This window comes from Papio anubis, chromosome 3 (assembly GCF_008728515.1).
Source record: "Papio anubis isolate 15944 chromosome 3, Panubis1.0, whole genome shotgun sequence".
Taxonomy (NCBI): domain Eukaryota; kingdom Metazoa; phylum Chordata; class Mammalia; order Primates; family Cercopithecidae; genus Papio; species Papio anubis.
The window spans coordinates 56,156,938-56,184,877 of NC_044978.1; the positions used below are offsets into that span (position 1 = coordinate 56,156,938).

A 27,940-nucleotide genomic window follows, 5' to 3' on the forward strand; every position below is an offset into this window, starting at 1 on the left:
CTAAGGAGATTCAAAGTAAGGTTTTAATTTTCAGATATATTGAGTTTGAGGAGTTGGCTTTTAAAAGAAGATTTGAAATGAAAGGGCATTGAATATTTGAGCTAGGGTATCTTAAGACAAAGGGAGAGATTACACATAACAATGAATTTAGATGCTGTGGAAGGATATATAAGTTTGGATAGACTGGACATGTTTATTTACTGAGGGAAAATACATTGGAGGGGATAAAGAAAAGGAGTAGATGATTGATGGACATCCAAGGAGGCAAGCAGAAAGAAATGGGATTCAAAGCACTAATGAATAGATGAATCATAGAATTTAAAAATTAGTCTTCTCATCTGGATCCTTGAATGAACTCATGCAGAAGCCTTCCAGTTACCTGAACCAATGTTGTCGTTTTCTCTTAATCCAGTGTGGGTGGATGTTCTATTACTTGTAACCTGACTAATACAGATAACCATCAAAAATGCTTCTCTTAAAATGTAAAGATGGGTAAGATTATGAGTGTCTTAGAGGATGTTACAGAATCTTTTCTGATGCCTAAATTATTTCTCTGAACTAGAAAGCAAGATTATTCACTGAATGGTGTGGGTGAGGCAGGTCTGAAAATAGTAATGGAAACATTGTAACAATGTAAAGGAAAGAAAGGAGAATAGAAGTATATGTGATAATAAACAATGAAATGTAGCTAACTATAGAGTTACTAAGAGAATATCTTTCAGATTATCAAATTTGCTTAAAACTCCTTGTCTCTTGATTTTGGAATATACACATACTAGAGTTATTCAAACTTGAAAACGTTGTTATATGACCTGCTATTACTGATAATTGCACACATCAAATATTAATCATGTAAATCATGTTAGAAAGCCTTTCTGTAATAAAATTAAAAAATCATAATTTTTTCCAGTACTTACATTAATTCCTTTCTCTCCTCTGAGGTGTTATTTCAATCTCCTTTTTAATTAAGAATAAGTGATGAATATAATTTATCAGTGTTTTCAAGAGCTCCTTATTGGCCTTGATTACATGCAAATCAATTACTTACTAATAATCTGTTTTTAAACAAATAGTATTATTTTTCACACTATTTCTGAAGAGCAATAGATATACTTTTAGATAATTTGGTAAAATATCATTACATAACAATATGTATGTGTATATATATACAAAAATAGAAATATATGTGTGTATGAAATATGTGTGTATACACATACCCACACTCAGTATATACAATCATCTCTCAGTATTTGTGGGGGATGGGTTCCAGGACCCCCATGGATACCAAAATCCAAGGATAATCCAGTCCCTTATATAAAAGGTGTGGTATTTGTGTATAACTTATGTACATACTCTCATACTCTTTAAATCACCTCTGGATTACTTACAATATCTAATACAATGTAAATGTTATATAAATTGGTGTTATGTTGTATTTTAAAATTTGTATTTTTGTTGTTTTATTATTTTTATTGTTTTGGTTTTTAAAAATGTTTTTCATCACAGTTGATTGAGTCTATAGATATGGAACCCATGGATACAGAAAGCTGACTGTACAGAATGTGACCATGTGTTTCCTGGACCCAACTTTGTAAAAGAATGTTTATTTAGAATTCGCACTTTCTGATCAAGAGAGCTAGAATATATTAAAGTGTGAAATAAAAATAAATCATATGTTTGTGTTCATTGTACTTCTATATAAATTACCTAAAAAAAGGAATGTTCTACAACAGTAAAATAAATAAAATGTGTTTTATCCATATATGGAGAAAGATAAGGCATTAATTTTATTTTCCTCTGTATTATTCAAAACATATGAATAAACATTATTTTTGGTAATCCCTGATATAAATAATTTATTTGCTAAAAGTTAATTTATAAGATGATTTTTTATGTTATTGATGTGTTCCTGGGTCACCTGGCTACCACGTAAAGACTATTCAGCAAGTAGATAAAACTGTATATATTGATAATAGAAAATAATTTTACAAAAGTCGATAGAATTACAAATTGTTAGAACACTTAGCTAAAGCTCCTCTTACACAGGTATTCAAGGCATAGTTAGGTAAACTTCAAAGACATTTATAGTAAAGTGTACATAGTTGATATAAAATTTGTACTGCCTTTTATCTGATGTAGAGAAACGAAGGAACAGGTGAAGATAAGCAATATTATTCTGAAAAAATAACCAAACATGAATGCTATTAAAAAGAGATTTTAAAGGTGTTTTAACGTTCTTATAATTAGTCTTTTTAGATTCTTTTCTAAAGTCAAATATTATTAAACTGATAAGCAATTTGTATTATCTTCATGTGCTTTTAACAATCTATCTCCTTCTCTCAAATATTATTCTCTTAAAAAGTCTTCAAATAGGAAAATAAAAAACACTGACATCATTAAGTCCCTGGTAGGAGATCTGACTACCTTTGACTTCTAAAATAAAAATAATTGTTAAGTATATAATAAGGACCAAGAAATAAGATTTTTAGCACCTTATTACAAGTTATAATTTACAGAGAGACATTTATAATCAATATGATCTGACTCTGTGTCCCCACCCAACACTCATCTTGAATTGTAATCCCCACATGTTGGGACAGGGAACTCATGGGAGGTGATTAGATCATGCAGGCAGTGCCCCCATGAGATTCTCATGTTGGTGAATGAGTTCTCATGAGATCTGATGGTTTTATAAGGGGTTTTCCCCACTTTGTTCTGCACTTCTCTCTCCTGCTGCCATGTGAAGAAGGACATGTTTGCTTCCCCTTCTACCATGATTGTAAGTTTCCTGAGTCCTTCCAAGCCACGTGGAACTGTGAGTCAATTAAACCTCTTTCCTTTATAAATTACCCAGTCTCATTTATTTCTTCTTAGCAGCATAATACAATACTCCTCCAATAATCTCAGGAGTATAGTTGTTGCTACTTCCATTAATGAACTAGTGAGTGATACAGCCAGGATCTGAACTCACATAGATACTGTCCAAAGCCATGTCACAATTTTAATTATTTCTCACCTGTCAGACATGTAATTATTTAATGATAATGTCAAAAGGTTTTTTTTTTTTTTTTCTTAAGATGAATTCTCAACAGGACCATCTCTTGCTTCCTACAAATACATAAACACGATCCTAGAGCTTTGTTTGCAAACTTAATGAAAAGGAACTATGTAGAACCTTTAGTACCTTGTAATAATTCTTCTCACTTCTTCTATAATCTGTCTAAACATATATAACATACTACAACATTTATTGTAGCCATGATGCATATAAATTTTATATGCATTTTCCATGGAACGTGCTGATAATCCAGTGAGGAAAGTTAAATAATTAGTCACAAATCATAAAATAAACTAAGGCACAGTTTGGCTAAGTGATTTTTCAAAAGTCACACGGATTTAAAGTATTAGAAGACGGATGGCAACCCAGGACATCTACTTCCATGTCCTGAGTTTGATGTGTGCATAAAACGTATCAGCTTTGTGTATTTCAATTCCAATTCTGCTACTAGTTTGCCAAAGGACCTTAAGTCACATGCCTCTGGCCCTAATTTTCCACTTCTGCAAAATACATGGAACAATAAATCAACCTTTCTCAAAGTATGTCCCTTGTAACTCTCATTTGTAGCTGCTAATTTTATTTTAAAAAAAGTTTCATGAACAGTGGTTAGGAATAATAGGCTAAAAAGTGTTAGATAAGCTTTTTTTTTTTTTTTTTTTTTTAATTGAAGGACTCTTACGAGACTTATTTATTTATTTATTTATTTGAGATAGAATCTCGTTCTGTCTCCAGGCTGTAGCTAAGGAATTGTACATCTTTCAGGAATTGATATAGGATGCAGTATCCATTTGAAAATAGAAATTCCAATACTTCACTTCCACCCAACCCTCAATCTAGTGGAACTGAAGGCTTAGGGAGCATACATTTGAGAATTTTAAACAAGATCTTTAGATCTCATTTTAATCTAACGTATTATATTGTGCTTCAATGTATACTATTCTATTCATTACCAATAATGTTACCATCTATTCTAAACTCATTTCTCTCTCTCTTTCACTCAAACACACACACAGAAATACACATACACAGACACACACACACAAACAGTATAATATGAGATATGCTGTCATAGTCTGGAGATGTAGGAAAAAGCATAAAACCTACGACTTAAGCCTTAAAGTCTTGATCATTTCCATTATTTGAACTATGAACTAACTTTGTTTTACACAGCTATTCGGTTTAAATATGGGAGGGATTAATGTATCTAAAATAATTTATCTTTAAAATTCAATACATAAGATATCTATTTTAGACCTTTTTAATAAACATTAAGTGATGAATTGCTTCATTTTATTTTGTCTTATTTCCCATACCACTTAAGGGAACTAACAGCAGGTGTCATTTGGCCAGAGGCCCCTTCTCAGCTCCAATACTCACTAGCCTTAAAATTAAGAAATAAAGTTTACATGATTTTCACATCTTTATCATTTTAAACAGATTAAAGATAGTACATTTCTCATGTAAGTGTAGTGATGACCAGCATAGCACTTGTCACAGAAGGAGCACTCAATAAGTATCAGCTTTCACTGAACTTTAGAACTATCTTAGTTTTTATTTTTAAATGAATCTTATATGCTTGTCACGGTTTGTGCCAGTTTGGAGCTGCATTTTCTTACAAAAAAAAATGTTTTTATTACTTTTGGTGCATATCTTCGTATGGAGTTGTATAAAAACTCATGGTAGAGATGCTCTTTACTTCCCTTTATTCACTGGAATAAAATGAGGTCTAAATATCTTGTTTAAGAAGAGATGACTTGTCATGCCTGCTGATAAAATCTAGAAACCACTATTGCCCATCACCAATGACAGGAACAATTTTAATAAGTCATTAAGAGTATTACAAGATTTTAACAGTTTATTTTGCTTTTTTATTTCTGTCCAGAATTTCCCTGAACAGGGAATTCCACATGAATATATGCAATGAGTATGTCCCCAGATCATAAAGGATTCTCCCTATAAAATGGAAATTATTTTGTCGAACATCATTCTGATTAAAATTTAATTCATGACCCTAGTTCAGATATTAGAAATAATTTGTGTCTGTGAGTTAACTAGCAAAACTTCACCAAGGTCACAGGATTTTAAGCAGTAAAGTGAGAGTTCAGTTTGTAATAATTTTAGAGTCATCATGCTATCCATTATATATTGTCTGTGTATTTCCTAAAGTATCAATTAATTAAGTGGAACTAACCTAATGCATACATTAAGGCATAGGTTTGAAACCTTTTAATTTTTAAAAACATTATGTTAATTATTTCAGGAAAAAAACATTTTAGTAGATTGGATTTTTAAAAAAATTTTAGTGTCAGAGCTAATTAACAGTTATGTTTTCCTTAACTATTACTTGAGTTATCATCATTTCCTTCCAATACGTACTTTACACATTATAAGTGATAAAGTTTGCAAAGTGCAAAACTTGGTAGAATTTCCTGGCTTAGAATGAATACCTAAGTATTGTATTCCTCACATACACAATTCCCTTTGAATCAGCATTAGTTTCAAAGCATATGCTTTGTTCAAAAAATTTTTGCCCTCCTCTTATATTGATTTCAATTGTACCTACTTAATATCTGCACATTCTAGAAACACTAGAATTAAGGGGATTTTTGTCTTAAATTTTAAAAATATTTCTTTCTACTAACAAACCCAGATAATGTGGATATTCAATTCCTTTGTTTGGATATGATTTCAGGAGAGGATACGCGCTGTAAGTAGAAAAAAAATGGATTGCCTATGAATAGCTGATGCAAGAGAACAATTCTAAGATATATTTTTACTCAATTCAAAATAGGTATGATAATTATCGGATATTAAAAGTTAACACTACGTACTCTTCCAGTATAAAGTTGAGTTTCTTTATAATCTGTTTTTAAATAAGCATAGTATTGATTTCAAGTTGTGAACATATAAAAATCCATTATTTTTTTTTAAATCTTCCTGCTGTTAGTAAAACAGAATGTGGGTGCTTTAAATACTCTTGATGTGTCTGTCACCGGCTCAATAGTTTCCCCTCCTGTGCAGAAGAGGCCTTTGTCTGTCACTGGGATCACTATGGAGGTGAAGATTGCCATGTCGGTTTTCTATCGACTTCTTAAAATGTAAGCACCTCATCCAGGCTGCCATCTCTAGAATGTCAGATTGGGTAGATGATTCCATCACTAGATCGCACCGTGTTTTGCCATTTGAAACCAGATGTCATTTCTGGGAAGAGAGTTAATGCTTTCGTCACAGAGTATTTCTCTTGTTTTGCTTAACATCTACTCACCTTTCGGTTTTGAAGAAATACAAAATACTAGCTGATAAGGCTATCCCCAGGCAGAGTTTTCATGCTACCCATGGCAGTCTCTGCACTTATAAAGACCCTTCAATAATCTGTCAAAAACTGACATCACTGTGTGAAAGCTGTTCATTTCTATATCTCATTTTGGATTGATGTACGTGCACTTTTATATCCTTCAGTTCGACATAACATTTGGCCTTTCATGTTCTCAGTTTAAGCTACAGGGAATTCAGAGCTATTTCAAAGCATAATTATACCAATCTGCATATAAAAGGCTATATGTCCTACAGAGGATTCTATGGAAAGCAAACTGTTTCAAAGAAGAAAATTAGAAGTAATTCCCACAACTAAAATTCACTAAAGTTAATACATTTTTCATCTGATGAGGACAGCTTTATTTTTTTTAAGCCAATAGATCAATCCCAAAAATGGTGGGGATGATTTTTTGTGTGCAAGGTCAGGAAAAGAGGAGTAAGCAAGAACTGAAAATTGAAGAGAAAGTAAAGCAACAGGATGTGTACATTACACATATTGTTTTTGAAAATGGCCACATCACACCAGAAAAAATACTTCATATTACTGTAATACTTCATATTACTTCATATTACTGTATCAGACAATAAGATTCTCACCTACATAATGTATTAACTATTTATTGTTGCATGGCAATATACCCCAAAACATAGCAACATAAAACCACAAATATTTATTATAGCACAATCTGTGTGGTTCAAAAATTTTAGTGCAGCTTAGCTAGGTGCCTCTGGCTAAGGACTCTCAGAAAGTTGCAGTCAAACTGTCAGCAGGGGCTGTGGTTTCATCTGAATGCTCAACCTGGGAGTCTGTTTCCAAGCTCACTCATGTGGTAGTTGACAGCCCTTGATCTTGTGCCACATGGGTCTCTCCACGTAGTTGCCTCCACAACAGCTCTGCAAGGAATCCAAAAAATAGCAAGATAGTATATAAGAAGTTCTTCAAAATGGAAACAATAGCATTTTGATACCCTAATGTCAAGTGAGAAATCACTTCACTTTTATCACATTGATTTTTTAGAGGTGGTTTACTATATCCCATCTACATTCAGGGGAGAGGTATTACTCAAGGCTGTCAATGTTAGGATGTGAAAATCATTATGGGCCATCACAGAAACTGTCAATCCTACATAAACACAGTCATGTTAAATTGCTTTAGGTACTTTTTTATATTGCAAAAGGCATTTCAGAATGCAAGTTCCGTCAATGTGGTTTTAAACTAAAAGTAATTCTACTATACAAACTCTGCATTCCTTTTCCCCAAATATATTGCTCTCCAAATATAATCTTGCTAGTTTTAGAAAGTTTCATAACTTGTAATTGATGAATACAGTTACTTACATTTTGTAAGTAACAGTTTTTATCTTTTTTAAACTTGAAAAATTGAAATTTGAAAAAAAAAAACACAACTCACAAATATAATTGTGTAAATTCTGGAGCTAACAAAGTACTTAGCACAGAAGTTACGCAGCATATGGTTATCCTAGTCTTAAACAGTAAAATGTGTCTGTATGTGCCAACTCTTAATTATCAGCTCATTAACACTCAGGTGTCAATTGCTGGTGGCAAAGGCAATGCCCAAATGGCCTAGTTTCTGTCATGCACAGTGTAATTAAATTGACCTCAAGTACTGAAGCTTGCTAGTTGTCTGATAGTATTTGGACACTAATTTCAGGCCACTATTCAAAATAGAGTAATATGGTAAATAAACCAATGCAATGAGAGAAAAGCTATATTAAGTTTTATATTGTAATATAATATAATAACCTTAAAGACAATTGAATAAATAATCACTATTCTAATCTATAACAAATATAACAATGCATATTACCCCTTTGGTTTTAACATTATTGTTTTAAAATTACTTTAGATTTCAAGATAATGATATTACAAAAAAAGTAAAAATAAGTTATTGTAATAGTGACATAGGGAAAAATGAATTACACATTTTATTATTTTATTTATTGATATGTAATGAAATAAATGAATTATTTATATTTAAAATTTTAGCTATTAATTCCAAATTGTGATTCAATTTCAAACATATCAATGCTTTTCTATATAGCCCTAACAACAGCAAAAATATAAAAAAAAATACTAAAGAGAATCCCATATTCAAACTCTCAATAATGTAAGATCAAATTTCCACATGACATTCTGCGTTATGCTTATAAGACTTTGCTTATTATGTCCATAGATTATTTTCAAGCTCCCAGTTACAGAGAGGGGAGAGGTCAATTAATGCACTAACATTCCTTCCTCCTAAAACTTTATGAACGTGAAAAAAAGTTTAATGAAAAAGTTACAATGACAAATAAAAGACAAACAATTGAGGAAATAACTATGACAACATTCTGAACGTTTGGAAGTAGATAAAAAGGTATAATTGACATACTAACTGCAAAAGTTTTAAAACCTTAGCTGGAATCTAAGAGTGTAAAGAAGAAACCTGGTTTATCCCACAGAAAATTCCAAAGGCTCAGTAATTGATAGCACAAATTAGTTCTGAAGTAGGGGTAAAAATAAACCTAATAAAAAGGACCAAAAATGTTATTAAGAAGCAGTTAGACCTCCAGATGTCCTCATCAACTGTGCACATGTAGGTGATCAACTATTCCCTCTGGTTAGAAGACAGGAGATTTATTATTCTCTAAGGAGGTTGAAACAGAGCGCTCCTACATTAGAAAACAGCAGGTACAGTTTAAAGTGCAATCGTCATACCAAGAAGTCTGGATCTTGGGTCTTCCAGATTTTTTTTCCTAGTTAGTTTTCAGAATTCAAGTACCCAGGCTTATACCCTTATACCTCCAGGCAGAAGACCTGAAAATATTTCTCTTGGTTATCTAACAAGACCAAGAAGAAAAATATGCCTAAACATATTGACCAGGAGTTCTCCAATTAAATGTTAGCCAGATTATCCTACAGACAAACATACTCAACAAGTCCTCCACACAGGGGCAGAATTTATCTTCAGCATTTTAGAGTACCTAAATTCTTAATTATGAGATGACAGCCAAGTATCATAAAACGTTATGAAAAGTCTCTAACATAATTATAGGAGACACTATCTGGAAAAAATGAAATGTAAAATAAACTGTCATCAATATATTTGGATGAATAAAATAAAGTATTGCATACACAAAGAGTTAAAAGTACTTTAAAAGAGGAACATTCAGAAAACAAAAATAACTCTTAGAATTCAAGTAACAATAATAATAGTAATAATAAAATAAAAAGCTCAGTAGAGGTTTGGCATAGATACATAACAAAATACCCCAGAAAGTACATTTTTAAAGTATAGAAAAGAAAAAGTAATGAAAATTGACAGAGCAGTAGAGGAGGTTCAGCATCCAAATAATGAAGGATCCAAAAAAATGAAGAAAAATAAGGGAAGAAATGATGAGAGTAATAACTCGAGAAAATTTCCAAAAGTTGAAAGACTTGAGTTTGAAGATTGAAAGAGCTGACAAAGTGCCTGCAACACAGATAAAAATGGACCATCAAGTTACACAATACCAGATTTCAGACCTTAATCACAATGAGATTGTCTCACAAGTTTACAAAAGAGCTGGGGGATCCTGTGTTCATGAAAAGTTTATTTACAAAAATGGTCCACTTTGTTTAGAAGATGATATGGAAACCCTTTCAAAGAATCAAAGCTTAACAACAGAAAAATTTGGCATGAGTCAAGCCTGACCAAGACCTAAATTCTTCAAGTGTTCACATAGAGTTTTGGTCTTTTTCATACTAGATACTGCTCACCCTTAGTGTCTGAGGCCTAAAATTAAGGCCCATTGTTATGTGTTGGTATCACGAGGAAGGACTCAAAAAGTCTAACTTCAAGTTCCCTTCCCACTCTGCTCCAGAAGATGAGGTCTCTTAACCAAACCATCCTCCTTATCAAGGAGACCAGGCACAGGCCCTGCTTATCCTGGGTTTCCTAGTAGTGGTTTCAGTTCCCTGTGAACACATGGAATTATTCAAATAAGCTAATCACATCATCCCCTTGGAACCAGGGTTCACTTCTTGAAACACAAAGCTTTTCTCCCACAGTCCCTGGTTGTTCCCTTTGTTTCCAAGTGCAACCTCCACATGGTCCTGTGCAGAATGTAGTGTCCTCCTCTCCCAGGATGTGAGAAGATGTGACTAATAAATTGTTGTAGATGCCATTTGTCCAGTGTCCAGCTGCAGATTCTCCATCCCAATAATCCCAGGGCAGGAATGTCTCCCTCACCAATAGAGTGAATAGGAGGCAAGTAAAATAACCTCTTAAAGGATGACCTCCAACCATGACCAAGGACACCTGGTCAACTTTAATTCATTGCTTTTGGCTAAGTGGTTTCATGATACTAGGAAGGCCACATGCGAACAAACCACTAATTGGTTCCAGTACTACTTTGTTCCTTCTCTTCCCTTTCTAGGAAGCTCTTGTTTTTCTCCAAAAGAAGAATTCTTGTTAATTGACTGTACCTAGGCATGACTGACTGTTGGGTTTGGTCTGTTTTTGGCAAGTGTCCCTGAGTCTCCTGCCCATAAAAGTAGTGACAACACAGCACCTTAAAGGTAGGCTGGTGCTTGAGTACTGCCTATCAAGGGTAATCTAGAGCTCTCTGGTTATAGCATCTAATCTGGTGACCTCCATTAGCTGCTTGGGACAGCCACGTGGATATTAACTGTGACTGTACACCCCCAGGAGGAACATGGGATGACACATTGTCAGGTTTGTAGAAAAGAAGAAGACTGATACCCTAGAAAGAATTAAGCATGGCTCCCAGGTTGCCTAATGAGAGCTGCCGTTCAGGCAAAGGTAGCCACCTTGCCCATTTCCTGTGTAACTGTTTCCCTCAATGCATCCCATGCATCCTCCTGACTCCCAGGGGTACAAAGGTAGACATCCATGGCAGCCCATGGTCAAGGCACTGATGGAAAAACAATGAGAGAGAGTTTAGGAGCATTTCTTACCAGCCCCTCTTAAAACAATGGAGAGGTAATGCAGCTACTCTCCCAGTGAAAAACCCTATCCAAAATACCTAGGCTTTTCTTAGTGTTGCTGTTTACCAGCATGCAAAAGTACTTCACTGCCATGCCTGCCTCACAGTCAAAATGACCTTACTAGATGCGGACTCCAGCACTGAGGAGATTGACTGATATTCACTGGGGAATGAGATAGCTGTCTACAGGTGGACTACTAGGCTCCCAACATTTTTACCCTCGACCACACAGAAGGTCTCCACCAAGAGTGATCAGGAAACAGACTGAAAGCTGTGATTATTAAACTTTATATGTTTAGAAATTCAAAATATTCTGAGGAAATTTGTACAGAGAGATTAAAAAAAAAAAAAAAAAAAAAGGAGAGAGGCTGCATGCCTATAGTAGACAATGGTTTTGAGAATGACCTCTGGGTCATGACCCCAGAACTCTTCCATTGTGCCAAAATGTTGTCTGTTTCTCTGTTGCAACAAAGATCATGATTCTTAGCTTGACAGGGTAAAATACCCATGACACCCCTATGGCATAGCATAGGTGTTATTTAAAACCCAACTTAAGTCTGAGGCTCTTAAACCCTATGATACAACCATTTCCTTGGAAAGGGCCCCTAACCTTTACGATAATTATTTAAGGTTTGCTAAAGTAAAAAGTTTATAACTATGAGCAGAGTATAGAAGGGAAAAACTGTTAGAAAAAGAAGGAAGGAATCTTGGATACAGAGAGAGAGAACAAAATTCAAATAAAGGTATATAATTTGACCACTTCTCATTGCTTCTGGAATCTCTATACCATGGCATAAGCTGGCAGTGGACTTCTCCTTGGCCCTACACCATACATCTTTAGCGTGGCAATTTTTGGTCACATATTGGGCTTTTCTGGAAATAGAGAACTCTCATAGATATTGGCTTCTGATCCTCCATACCAAGCTGGCCATTATGCCCTGAGTCATGAAATTAGCATTTCATAAGTTCTGCATAGCTACCTAGTACTTCCTTCAACAGACTGGCACCAAACTGGACCCTCTAATATAGCCTTCCTGCAAGAATGAGTGGCTTCACCTCTCCTCAGCCTCTTGTCTGATGCCTCAGTGCTAGAAGAGATCAACTCACTTGTGGAACTCTTAACAACCTGCGAACAACTGAGAGAACATGTTGATACACTTTATGGATCAACTACCACCATTATACGTGATGGAGCTCAATGGAATTTTACTGCTTTTCATCCCTCTGTCAGGATGTCCCTGATAAACAACAGGATGAAAGGGTCAGCATAACTGGCCAAACATAAGGCAGTCAGTTTTGTACCAAAAGCCCCGGATGGAAAATACCTTCTTCCATACATTTTCATAATCTCTCTGTCTGTTGTCTAAGAGTTGATCCCTTGGAGGTAAAGATCTCTGAGAATCTCTTGCCCCAGAGAGACATAATATAAAAATCAAGGCAACAAATGTCACAATATGTACCAGGGCCACAATACAAGGCCTCACCAGAACACTTCTTATTCCTTTAAAATTGTAAACATTATTGATAGTGATTAAGGCATTTACTTTACTTCTTAAAATAGACAACGTTGGGCTCTTGAAGAAGGTACTCAGTGCAACTTTCATGTACCCTCAAGACCCTGAACAGCCAGGTTAAGTAAGAGGCATAATGCTATCTTCAAAGAATTGCTGTTTAAGCTACTAACTGGCAAATAGAACCCCTGCTATTGCCATAGGTATGGATTAGCTTAAATCCACATCCCTCTGTATTCTCTGCAATAATGCCACACAAGTCCCTCACTTTTCTTTATTGGTCATAAGCGGGATACCACTAAAGTTTATGTTTTTGAAGATTCCGTCATTCATAGCCCTCTTTACCCTGGTCAAGTGCATACTTCACATCCTAGGGAGTTTCTTCCACTGCATAGCAATCTACTTATGACAAAGATATAAACTGATGCCAAGGCTTCAAGGAGCTAGCGGGGGTCTAAAATTAAGGCCCAATATTACGTGCTGCCTTGGTATCTTGTATAACCGAGACAGCCTCAAATGCCCTAAGCCTTCTTCACTCTGATCCCAAAGATAAGATTCCCCTAGCCAAAGAATTGTCTTTATTAGGGATCCTCAAGCACAATTCCTTTTTTTCTTTTTCTTTTTCTTTTTTTTTTTTTTTTTTTGAGATGGAGTTTCACTCTGGTTGCCCAGGCTGGAGTATAATGGCATGATCTCGGCTCACTGCAACTTCCACCTCCCAGGTTCAAGCCATTCTCCTGCTTCAGCATCCAGAGTAGCTGGGATTACAAGCATGATCCACCATGCCCGGCTAGTTTTGTATTTTTAGTAGAGACTATGTTGGTCAGGCTGGTCTCGAACTTCCGACCTCAGGTGATCTGCCCGCCTCGGTCTCCCAAAATGCTGAGATTACAGGCGTGAGCCACCGTGCCCGGCATAATTCCTTTTTATCCCTAAGTAGTGAGGTTTCAGTTCCAGGCCCAGACCCACAGAATTACTCAAACAATTCAGTCACATCCTCTAGTGGGAGGTTGTTTGCTCCGTCCCCGAGTGCAACCCCAGCATGGCCTTTTTAGTCGGGCAGGGTCTTCCCCAAGGTTGTGAGAATATTTGACTAAAAAATTGCTGTCATTGTCACCCATCTGTCCACTGTTAGGTGTGTGTGTCTCCATTCCCATAACCCTATGGTGGGAATGCCTCCTTCAATGGGGTGAATAGTACATGACTAAACTACCCTTTGCATGCCTTCCTATTTTTCTTTCAATGCTTCACTAAATTAGTTGAAGTATATTGAGCTAGCTTGGGTGAAATTATTGGGTGAAATGACAATGATTTTGTAAAATCAGGTTAGTCAGATTTACTCTTGGTGATGCAGCAGTTTGTTCAATGTGATTTCTCTGGGAGACATACTCATATTTGGGTCTAATTGTGCTTACTCATTACCAATATAACTTGTCATTAAGAGGAATAAAAATGCCTACATTTCATTTTAATATAAATCCATAAAAGAACAGTAAGAACTGTCTTTAATTTCTTAGACCAAATTTAACAGTGCCTTTTATGAGAGAATCATCATTATGGATGAACATACTAAGAAGTGGAAATTTTAAAATATAAAGTGAGGTTCTAGATGTTATAATTTATTTGCATATTTTCAAATATAACTACTCCCAAGATTTCAATTTAAAATAAGACACAGAGAATGGAAACATAGCTTGGCACAGGTGGAGAGTTCAGAGTCAAGAGAAAGGATTAGGGTAGATTGTTAGGTTTATTATTAGGTTCTTCCATGAGTTGACTTATATTTGTGTTATTTTCTTCATAGGTGGGATTCAGACCAAAATATTTTTAAGGCCCTGTTCTGCATTAAAATTCTATCATCCTGTGGGAGCTGCTTAAAAAATAGAAAATAAGATTAATTGCTAGTAGAGGTTAGAAGATAGTTGATGAACATAGACTTAACAACTTGAAGGTGTTAAGACGTCTTCAAAAATATTTGTTGAAAACATTAGTTGAACTCAGATGCATAGGAAAGATTTTAAAATGCCTTTTACAATTGTTGCATCTTTTAATTTTTTTATTAACGTTTTCTTTATCTTTATTACTTATTGTTATGGGTGTGTTACAAAACAAACAAACAAAAAAGCCAGAAAGTTTGACTTAAACTGTGTTATTTTTACATGAGTCAAGCCTAATGGGGTACATATACTAGTCAAAGTTATACATACAAAAAAACTTTAAAACTATTTATAATTTACATATATTTATAAAATTACTTCTAAACATTAATGAGAAAGTTTTGACTTAAGATATTTAATTTAAATAGTATTAATAACCATCAGTTATTATACAGAGAATAAAGCAGAATGCAGCATGGATAGTACCATTTTATATTAGAATAAAAATTAAAGGCCGGGCGGGGTGGCTCACCCCTGTAATCCCAACACTTTTGGAGGCCGAGGCGGGTGGATCACGAGGTCAGGAGATCGAGACCATCCTGGCTAACATGGTGAAATCCCGTCTCTACTAAAAACACAAAAAAATTAGCCAGGCGTGGTGGCGTCCGCCTGTAGTCCCAGCTGCTGGGGAGGCTGAGGCAGCAGAATGGCGTGAACCCAGGAGGTGGACCTTGCAGTGAGCTGAGATCGCGCCACCGAACTCCAGCCTGGGTGACAGAGCAAGACTCCGTCTCAAAACAAAAAATAACTAAATGAATAAAAAATAAAAAATTAACAACAACAGTGGAATTGTTCAACTATAATGTACTTCAGGCCCCACATTGGCAGAAAGCATAGTAAAATTAAATAATATAATTAGAAAGCCTTTCTACAAATAAGATACCTTTCTGCACATTGTTTTTTTGTTTGTTTGTTTGTTTTCCTTTACCTTAACTTGTTTAATGGCATTATGGTCCTCTCCATCATTTCTCCCTCGCCTTCATCAGCTGACTGACCATCAAGGTAGTGAAGAAGTACAGTCTATTTGTCCTCTGAAAGGCCTCTCAATTCTCCCCCCTCCCCTCCATTTTTACCAGTTCATTCTAAGTCAGTTGGGTTCATTTGTTCCTTACCTAGAGATTCACAGTAGTCTCTTCTTACCCCAACGTCTCTTTTTCTCTTTTCCATTGTTGCAAGTTATCTTGCTATTTAATTAATCAATTTATTATTATTATTATTATTATTATTATTTAGACAGGGTTTCACTCTGTCACCCAGGCTGGAGTGCAGTGACACAGTCTCAGCTCACTGCAACCGCCACCTCTCCGGCTCAAGTGATCCTACCATTTCAGCCTTTCAAGTAGCTGGGACTACAGGTGCACGCCACTACTCCCGGCTAAATTTTTAAAACATTGTTTTGTAGAGACAGGGTCTCTCCATGTCACCCAGGCTGATCTCCAACTCCTGAACTCAAGCGATCCTTACACCTCGTCCTCCTAAAGTGCTGGGATTACAAGTATGAGCCGCCAGCCAGACAAGTTATCTTGCTAACTCTAAATTAGTCAATTCTTAGTTATTTGTAGCATTTATTTTTATCTTTTATTGTTATTATATGTAGGACTTGGATAGACACTTCTATAGAGTGTTAAAAAAATGCTTTCTCACACACACAAAAATACATCTTAAAGTAAAAAAATCACCTAATATATCCTTTTCACTCCCAATAACTGATTTCCAGTTAGAAGTTTGCTTCTCACCTCAGCAGTAACATCTATAACCAATAACCACAGTGTTGTAGCCTTATCATATAACTTGATAAAAAGCTAGGCCAGTATTACATATTTTTGCATGATGTTAGTGGTATCACCAATGTTTCCCTATTCTGGTTTCTAAAGTTATAAGGACATCATCCTAGCATCAGGAAGACACCTTTAAATGGAGTAATATTTGCAAACACTGTCACGTGAGGCCATACATCATTGTCAAAGAGGCAATGGAAGCAACGTAAGCATCTATGGAGGCATTCAATGAGGTGGTTTGATATTACCACATTTTAAAATAAAATTTAATATACTTCTTAATGTTGCTTAAGGAGTACTATACCACTTTATTTCATTCTTTGTCAGGTTAAAATAGAATTACTTATCATTTGTTTTCATTAATTTTTTCCTTATCTTAACTTATGTATCTTAAAATGTAACTCTCACACACCTCTCATTCTCTCTGTCTTTAATTCAGTTTCGTTTGGTATATTCTGTTACAACCATGTTTTTGTTTGTTTGTTTTGTTTTTTTGTTTTTTTGTTTTTTGTTTTTTTTTTTTTTTGGAGTCTTTGTAGCCCTGTCATAAATAAGGGTGGTTTTCATGTAATGTTAAAATAAATCATTGATTGCGTGGTGTTGAAAGGCCCATGCCAGTTTGTTGATGATCAAATACTATTGCTTTCCAAACAGGCATGTTGATACTTTAAAGACTAACATTAGAGGGGAACAAAAGGCAGATGTTTTACCTATAATATGATCCTTTATGTTCATGCAATTCTTTCATATGAGCCTGTTATTACCTTTCCCAATTACACACACACACACACACACACATACACACACACAATTTTGAGAGAAATATTTTGCTAGAGAAGTTTGAAATTGGCTATTCACTCTATTATTAATTAAGAAACACAACTGAGAATAAGAGAATTCTCACATTTTTGAAGTAACATTTAGAGTTGTGGGCTTACACAATTCACCATGCCAACACTTCTTTTTTTCATGATCAAGATAAGAGTTTTTCATAATGATAGGGAGAAAATGGAGATGGGGATTGTGTTTCAGATTAGGTGATTGCAATGTTATCTAAATGTTCCTATCTTTCAGACAGATTGGTTGAGGAACTGCCCAATGATCATCAGATGTTTTCTACAAAAAATAAAGAAGCATACCAAAACAAAAATATCTTCACCTACACAATATTTTCAATATGGATCAATTAATTCCCTTCACAATATGAATACTCCTTTAGAAATATCAGTTAAGTTACAGATTAATTTGAACTACCTTAACTGGGAAATTTAAAACCTAGTTTTCCTGACAAGGAGATAAAACTTTTGATTCAAAAGAAAAAAAAAAAAAAAAAAAAAGAGGAGATTTTAGTTATATTCTGAACACCCAAAGGACACCTCTAGGGAACAGAGCCTGTCAAGCTAAGTAATGACAATTTCAAGAAGTCTACTATTACAGCAACTTTTAAAATTCAATTCTATTGAGCAGATACTAAACACTGCCCTAATTCATTTTTATGAAAATCATATGCAAACAAAATGATTCTTTCAAATATTCGGTATTTCCAACAAGCATTTATTTGTATGGAAATACATATTCAGAAAGGACATTGGGGTCAGTTAAATATGTCCTAGTGCAAACATACACATGTATTTTTCAACAGTAGAGATAGAGGACTATTTGAGAGTCGTAAAATGAAGGGGAGGAAGAAAGTGAAGCTAGCCAGATGTGTTTTATTTTTTGTACTCCATACTACTGATAAATGGAGAGGCAAATATGAACTGAGCTGATGAGTGGATACCAAAGGCAAGTCTACTTTCATCTTGAGGGTTTGAAATTTGCACTGCTTAGACACAACTCTGTGGCAGGTTGGAATTTTGAGAAAAGAATTTCTTTTGTTTGTAGACTGTATTCTATACTTTTGATAACCAAGATCAGTGGTTAAATGTTGAAAAAAAAAGTAATAACATATACTACTTTCATTGTGAAACTGCCGTTGTAAAATTATAACTGAGAAAATTATTGCAGTGAAAGAGATCCAAACTAGCCAATCCCATCTTGCTTTTAACCTCCAAGCTGTCCTTGTTCACTCCTAGGCATAGGCCAAGCTAACTTTGGGAGAAACTTGGTTTATAGTTTAACTTTGAAACAAAGATGATAACAGCCCTTTCCCAAAACAAACCCCTTTCCTGTCTGGGGAGTAGACTGCCTTTGTAGGACTAAAAAATTAGCCACAAGATTAGAGATTATGGTTTAAGAGTCATGCGGCTGGAGGCTACAAGATTCTGACCTTTTCTAAATTTCTTCCGGGGATAACCTCACTATTGTAATACCTAAGATCACTGTTTGAGATATTTTGGAGACTCTGTACTTAATCAATCAGTTGGCACCACCCAGATTGATAAACTGGTGCATCCGGTCTTGTGACCCCCAGCCAGGAACTAACAGTGCAACATGACAGCTTAACAGCTTCTATTTCCTATGATTTCATCTCTGAACCATCTAATCAGACCTGATTCACTGGTCCCCTTACCCACCAAATTATCCTTAAAAACTCTGATTCCCCAAATACTCTGGAAAACTGATTTGAGTAATAATAAAACTCTGGTCTCCCTAACAGCAGGCTCTGCATGAACAACTTTCTCTATTGCAATTCCCCTGTCATGATAAATTGGCTGTGTCTAAGGAGTGGGCAAGGTGAACCTGTTGGGCAGTTACAAGTCTGTGTTAGCATTGTGCTATGCATTTCAGATTTATCCGCTCATCTAATCCTCACAGCTATTCTACAACTAAGTGTACTTATCCATATTTTACAAAGGGTAAAAGATTAAGATTCAGATGTGAGCTAACTTCAAAAATATCTTCCCGGTTTCCACAGCATTAAATAAGTTTAAATTTGAAATACAGATCATATGGTGTAGTGCTTTTCAAATATTTTGGGGAGTGATTCACAGTAAGAAATATATTTTACATTGTGACCTATTTTATACATATATCTGAAAAAAGTTTCACAAAGAACCATTTGCTTTTACATAAATGATGTATTTTGATGCTTTTCTAATCTATTTTTCTATTCTATTTACTTATTTTTTTATGTTATAATCTCGGGCCACTGATAACTCTCAACCATAAATTTTGATCACTTAATTATTTGATTATTTAATATTTTCCTCCAATTTCCTTGGAAATTAGAATTTTCCTAAAGGCAAATAGTACCATTCATTCGTACATTCTCTCACTGTCAGACCTCAGTATATGTCTGTCATCTAATACAATTTAATTTTACCACTGAAAATTCATAATTTTAAAGAGTCTATGTTATATTTCCCAGAAAGAGTGAAAGTAAGGGATAAAAGGTAGAGATATACAGGGAGAACCAAGGCAACTTGTAATCATAGCTGTTAACATTTCATTGGGAACTATCATTCTTCTGTATTTCATTCCGTTCTCTTCCACTGAATTGGTTTATCAGATGTTCAAAGCAAGAGAAACACCTAGCCACACCCTCCCCCCCGGCCAACTTGTTGCCTTATAAAATGAACCTTGGTTCAGATATGTGCAATTTGAACTCAAGAAAATCAGTTACAGAGAAAAAAACATGAGATTAAGAAGCACATTTCTTATTTTACCTTGTAGTTAATTCAGACCTAAATTTCTATGGGGTTAATTTGATTATTTTAATATTGTAAAAAGTATCTATCCCTTAATTCACATTTTCTACTTGGAAAATGATACCCATATGCATTTTTTCTTTACATTTCTGTCAACTTTAAATATGAAATGCTGTGTTTCTAAAGTTTTAGATAAAATCCTTTTCTTTTATTGCTTGAAGGCACTCATATCTTAAGTACAACCTCTATGTTAATCTTTGTGGACCCTTGGATTTACTACACATCAAAAAAAAAGTTAAAAAGTAAATACAGCATTAGGTGGAAAAATAGATGCTTCTATGACTCATTTTGGGTATCATAAGAATCATATACAACTAAATGTCTACTTTCAAAACTATAAATATAATGAAATTCTTTAAAACCTAGCATATGCTGCTTCAAATGAGACTCAGTTTTGAACAGATGTCCCCTTAGACCTGTTATATTAAGACTGAAATTACTAAATCAGCATTAGATGTTTTTAAACTTAGAGCCATATTTGCCACTGATTTTTATTCAAAGCTCCCTCAGGCGTCAGTGGAAGATGCATGCATGGAAAAATGGCATAATATGTATCCTAGTTTTATTTATTTCATATGTATACAGCAGTATAAAATAATTTATTACATTTACACTCATTTTACTTATGTATTATTATAGCATTCACAGTAACAAACACTATAGTTAAGATTGAAACTCATCTTTAGTTATAATACCCTGTTTTCACTCACAGATAACTGTCTCAAAAATGTGTTTAGAGCTGAAATTCCCTGCTTACTTTCAGCTCTAGCATGTATGAATGTATTGGAAGTCTGAGTTCTATCATTCAGAAATTTTTGAGTCTCATGTGAAATTTAGTATTTTTTGAATGATGAATGCAAGATTTTTATGCAACTCAAAAACATCTGGAGAGTAAAACTTCAAACTAAGCATGTGACAAATTTTCAAGAAATAAAAGCAATTTTTCTAATGTTACAAATACTTAAAAAATAACAGTGATTAGAAATACATGCATGCACACTAAAAGTATTAGAATTTTAGTCGTATTATTGCCTGCAATACTCTGGCGGCACCCATCTACCCGCATTCTTACAGAATGCTATAATCTAAAACCTATGCCAAGATTTGAAGAAAAAAATACTCTACTGAACAGTTTCACAAATTACTGTATAAGGATTTTGTCTGACTTCACAGAGGGATGTTTCTTGAAGTACTAACAATATATAAAATAATTTTACTACTTCATGGTGTAAAAAATATGGAATTCCATTATTTTCTGTTTTTCCTTGTTAAAAAGGAACATAAAAGGATGTTAAGTGCAAAGCCTTTACCACTACAAAATTAGACTTGAAAAAGATAAAGAACCCAAGAAATTGTAATATGAAAAATATAAGATTTTCAGAAAAATCATCAAGTATACCAATATTTTAAGTATTTTTGAGTTCCTTGGGTATCAATAGCACACATAGAAAAATGAGGGGGGAAAATACATGCAATGACAAATAACAGTGCTATGATCAGTCAGTAACTTAAATACTTTTCTTGATCTTGCTGAACTTTTGCCACATTCTGCCTGAGTAATTGTTTTAAAGATTAACTGAGCTCCAGTAAACAATGTTTAGAAGGTAAAATGGTACAATTAATGTACAGTTGTTAAAGATTATGTTGAGAATTGTGAGATTCTTTTTCCTCCTCTTAATTGAAGAAGCAAGATAGCTTCTATAATACAGAGAATCTGATGGCAAATTACAACCCAATTAACAAATAAAACAATGAGAAATTAAAATCTTCAAATATTCAACTATAGTTCTTAATTTGCAATGTTTGATAAAGGCATTGCATTTAATATCTTTATAAAATAAAATACACATATTTCCTTAATATTTGCCGAGAAAAGATGACACACATATTGACACTATTATATCTGTGAAGTAATTCTGATGTGATATTTAAATATGATTTAAGATGATTTCACCAAACTATGTTCACACGTTAAAAATTAGAATTCTACATGTGGATGAAATATTTTCTAAAAGTTGTCTTTTGACATACCTTTGAAACATTAAGACACTGTTTCCACAGGAAATTTTTTTTGACTTTGACTGCTCTAAAACTAACCATGTTAACAAGGAGTAAATGACATGATTATTTTTTTCTGAAATAATTTATTGATGAAATACTGTCTAATAAGATGGATATTATTTTTCTTTGATGTATATAAAATTATGTAAGATTGGATATTAGAATTACCAGATTAAATAGAAAGCCTATTCTAAAATTCCTTGATATATTAATCTAGTAAATGCTTAATTAGAAACTTTCATTATTTGTTGGTTGCACTTTCCATTTTATAGTACCCCTCATGGGAAGAAAACATCTTAACCAACTTACTAGAATCATATCCTTACTCTGCTGTAACTTCTAATTTACTTTGGATGCAACAGATAGTTGATTAATGACCTAATAATTTAGCATTTTATCCTTAAACAATACTATTTGTCCCCCAAATTAGGAAGAAGTTCTGGTTTTGGTTTTGTAGATTGATGGTGTAATTTAAGAACTAAAATGTAAGTTAGTATAACTGGTTACTAGGATATATGAAAATAACTAATACACAAATATATAATATAAAAAATTGGTTCAAGGGAGATTATATACAATGATATAAAAGGTTAAATAATTAAAGAAAATGTCTTTGAAGTAAGTGACTTAATATAATTACTATACATGAAGTGAGCATAATCTTATTTTCAATGCATGCAGTAAGGAAGATGGATGTGGATATTCATCCATGATTGCAAAATGATGCATGAAACGTTTTAATTAAAGCAGAGTGACTCAACAAGAAAATCATTTTCTTGTTAAACAAAAGAATTGGAACAAACAGATTTTTTTCCTGTTAAATTATGTATAAACATTTCCTTACTAAAATAGTCTATCATTCAAAATACTAATGTAGTAGCAATGCCAAAAGTTTAAGAAAATGTTACTGCTGCACTTAGTGAATTTATGTGCTTTTTGTATTACATATGGTCTGTTAGCTTCATATATGTTTAAAGAGACTTCGAAAGGCTGGAACATTACATACATTATTTTGATATATGAACTGACTGGAATATGATATATTAATATCTAATTTGATAACAGTCAAATGAGAGATACCAATATATCACTCTAAATGTACATATCAGGACCTACGTGTGTGTGTGTGCGTGTGTGTGTGTGTGTGTATGTGTGTGTGTGTCTATATGCATTTTAATGTTAAATCTAAGGAAAAATTTCCACTTAAGTTACATAAAATGTGATGAAGAACATTTGTCAAGTGTTAAGTTTTAGTCTATTCTTTAATAACACAGTGCAGCTCAAATTGTCATTGAATATAAGATCAGTTAAAAATTAAGGGAAGTATTTCAAAACAGGTTTCTAATTTGAACTGGGCAAACATTCTGCTATAATGTTGAAGGTTTGATATAATGTTTTGATATAATGTTTTAAAGGGTGAGGGGAGCTGTGACAATTTTGTTTTTTCCTTGAAAGATTATCTTACATTGTCTGATTTTTTTTCCCCTCTCTCCAATGTGTTCTAACCAGCATAAACAGTAGAAAAAACATATAAAAGAAAGGAAAGTGCTTCTTACTAAATTTAATAATTAATATTGTTGACATAAAAGTAAAAGGCAAGCTTAACTTTTGAAGGCTGACTCATGAAGAATTTTTTCATTAATCAAACACTGACTACATTTAAGCTATAAAATTTTCACATGGAATACTGAAACAAAAATGTAACATGTTTCTATCTCTAAATTTATCTTAAATTTAGAGATCTTTCATATTTTAGTTATTCTTTACCAGTTCAGATGTTTATATATCTCCATATATTCATATAGAGTTATAGATGTTATATTCATGTGTAATTAAGTCACAAAACTATGTAAAACTATGCAAAATAAAATTATGTGTGAGTTATATGACTGATGACTTCTTAAAATAGTAATCTTCAGTTACATATTTTACACCACAAAATGTACAGACACCCAGTTTTTTTTTTTTCTAACAACAAATACAGGTGAATTTATCGATTCTTTATAAAAGCTTTAAGTGATTCTAAATTCAAAGCCATAGAAATAGAATCAGATTCATGTAGATTGTTAGATAGTTTGATAGTACATAGTCAGTGCTCTGTCTGATAACATTAATAGCTACGTCTTTGGCATTGAAAATTCAGTATGAGTTTTTGACAAAATTTTGTAGCTTAGAGCATCATTTTCTTTTAAACAAGGAAAAACAGGGTTGAGTAAGATATGAAAATTGGGAGAAAACTATTAATGATTTTTTCTTAGTAAGTTTGTCGTTGGGACCCTGAATTACCTTTTATTTTATTGTATTATGTGGACTGTATGCATCCATTTAAAAACCAACTGAGTTGTACCACATTTTAGGAAAATTATATAATATAATATATATATTTTATATTTATTTAGAAGCTTTGAAATAGTACAGTAAACACTTTGCAACACGGTGTATAAACTACAGAATGTCTTTGATATTTTGTGGGTCTTTAGAATACAACATTTTTTATACCCCACAGGTGAAAAGAACATAATCACAATTTCTCTTGTAAAGTTGGAATAGTTTGGGGGACACTTGATCACACAAAAATAATATAAAACAGTCAAGTTTAAAACAGTGATATTGCATTTATAATGCACAAATTTCCTTTATCTTTATGACTGGCTTCTCGAGGTGAATATAAACATCTAAAGGGCTCAGTGACATTTGGAGAGAGAAAGATAGATAGTGCTGTAAACAGGCACACACTGATCGGGGAGGCAAAATCAGTTGCCTCTAAAGTTTCTACAGTTCTGCACATTTCAACTCATTTCTCAGGCCTGCTGAGAGCAATTAGGTCCTATAATTGGCCATGATGACTCCGCCCGAAATCTAAATCAGTTACACATGACTAACTGGATGGCCAAGATAATGAAGTTGAAAAGTTGATGCTTTTGTTGGTCGACTTTGTGCAAATCATGCTGCTTCAGGTAAGTCCTGTAGAATTGACTAGCATATCCTTTTCCGTGCTGTGAAAAAGAAAGAAAAATACTCTAAGAAAAATAGGTTGATTTTTGGAGTTTAGAATTACATGTTATTGTAAAAGAAAGAAATACAATTAGAAACTAGTTGTACCCTCATACCAAACACATGTAGTGTCAAACTTTTTCACTGCTAGTAGTCATAGCCATTCTGTTGTTTGGTATTCTGAAAATGATAATTTTGATATTCTTATAAATTAGTTTTGCATGGGAAATGGATATTTTATATACCAAAGACGAAATTTGTCAAGATTAACTTCTTAAAGTTATCTAAATAAAACAATTCCTACACTTCATTATGTAAGAGTATAGAAAAATAAAATGTGTGGCCCTTACATTTCTAGAAAATGTCTCTAGCAAAATCTATAAATAACTTGTTTTATATTTAATATCAAAAATTATAAATTATATATATTAAACCAATATTTATTACAGAAAATGGTACCAGGAAGTATTTATGTAGTTAAATAATTTAAAGATGACTCACATTTTCTAGGTTTATTTAATCTCATTTATAAAATTTTAAAACCAAGTCTTTTTATGGTCCATACATTTTTTTAAAGTATTCTTATTTATGAGAATCAGTTTTCTCACAAAGGAATTAATAAAGGCAAAGGGGAGAAAAATATTATCAAATTTGTTCCAGTTATATAAAATATATTAAATTACAAAGCAGAATGCCCAGATTTGATTGTCCAGATTTCATAATTTTAAGTATTTTATTTGTAATGATAAATAATATTTCTTCCCTTATCCATAAACTTTGTAATATTTGACGATAAGCACAATGAGAGCAGTTGTATCATATCAATCAGTATGTGGCACATAACAAACGTATAACAAAAATGTGCTGAAAATAAAGCTAGTTGAATTTAGATAAAATTTTCATATATCTCATTAAAAGTTACAAAGCACATTAAGTAGCAAAACTGAATTATTTTAATTTCATAAATGGTTGCTTTTTTTAAACAAAGATAAGAACACATTGATCTTCTCAACCTTATTCTCTGGTATTTCAACTCATTTCAAGTCTATCTAATTATCTATTTATCCTCATTTATTTTTCCTCAAAAGCTTAGTTTCTGATCATGAAACAGTTGTTTACTAGTTCACCATTTAGCAGGCACATCAATTAAAACCATAGAGTCAGCCAGATGTGGTGGCTCTCGCCGGTAATCCCAGCAATTTGGAAGGCCGAGGTGGGTGGGTCACCTGAGGTCAGGAGTTTGAAACCAGTCTGGCCAACATGGTGAATCCCTGTCTCTACTAAAAATACAAAATATTAGCCTGGCATGGTGGTGGGCACCTATAATCCCAGCTACTGTGGAGGCTGAGGCAGGAGAATTGCTTGAACCCAGGAGGCAGAGGTTGCAGTGAGCCAAGATCGTGCCATTGCACTCCAGCCTGTGAGACAAGAGCGAAACTCCATCTCAAACAACAACAACAACAACAACAAAAACCATAGCAGTCAGGCACTATCATCAACAGAAATGAAAATGAAAATAAATATCTACATGTATTATGTAGTATAATAACTAGTATTGAAAGTAATCAGAACATATTTTGTAATATTATATGATATCAAGAAGTATAAAATGAATTTGATACAATATTGTACCACACAGTAGCCAGGTCATAATATTCCAAAGAATATTCTACAAGTAAATGGAATTATTATTTTAATGGAATGAAATCCTATTTTTCTGTGTCCTTGAGTTCAAACTGTTTCATGAGAAACTTACATGTGAAATAATTCAAATAAATGTGTACACCAATCAGAATTGAAAATTATTCAATAAATTAGAATAGTGAAACCATAGAAGTTCAAGTTTATAAAATGACTCAGAGCAAATCATTACGGTCACCAAATAATTTGTTGTCCAAACTGGACCCAGTGGTGAATGAAAAGAAACACTATCATTACTTACAGAAGATTTTGTGCTTTCTAGACAACCAAGGAAAATATTGTCACCTACAAATAATATTACTTCTTTCAAAATAAGCCGGGTTGGGGCCTTTATTTTTAATAGTAAAAATCAGAAAATGCTGATTTAGAGGAAACATTCTTTTCTTAGTTCAAGAACAAACGAAACTCAAGAGTGGCCTATAGTCAACCTATAAACTAATTCATTATGTCAAAAAACTAATATACTGAAAAACTACATCTTAGTATAAATTCAGAAAGTAGTCAACCGAGCATATGTTTAGAGTATAAAGTATCATTTCTAGTTCTTATGGCTTAAAAGCCATTAACATAAATATCATATGTTCACTTGATTTAGTTAGGATACAAAAAGAAATTGTTTCTTTTTAATAAAAGAAAGTATTAAAATGGTTCACAGTTATAAGAACACAGAAGCTTAACATATGTTATACTCAATATCTTAAATATAAACTTAAAAGACATCTTTTAATTGCTGCTTAGAGTTACATTTTTTTTTTAAGTTCACTATTCTACTTGTCTGAATAATACACCTATTCTACTTGTCTGAATAATTTAATCACCTTTTATTAAATTTACTTCCTCCCACCTATGCGTTAATTCATTAATGCAGATTTGGATAGGACGAATATAAGATCTGAACTTAGATCTGATCTAAGTTCTGAAGGTCAGAACTAATTAGATTGAGGAAG

The 27,940-nt window shown here is 33.4% G+C and overlaps 1 protein-coding gene across 2 annotated transcripts in view; it reads right to left on the reverse strand.

Annotated features, from left to right (window-relative positions):
* Positions 1–4,895: 4,895 nt before the first annotated feature.
* The window catches only part of PCDH10 (protocadherin 10), a 61,222-nt gene continuing 38,177 nt past the window's right edge, over positions 4,896–27,940 (reverse strand). The window contains exon 5 of one of the 2 annotated variants that reach the window (XM_017959043.3): positions 4,896–7,267. In XM_017959043.3, the coding sequence (XP_017814532.1) occupies positions 7,197–7,267 (71 nt within the window). In that variant the 3' untranslated portion in view covers positions 4,896–7,196. Of the gene's footprint in view, positions 7,268–23,844; positions 25,295–27,940 lie in introns of those variants that run through there. The other variant, XM_003899192.4, reaches the window with a different exon arrangement.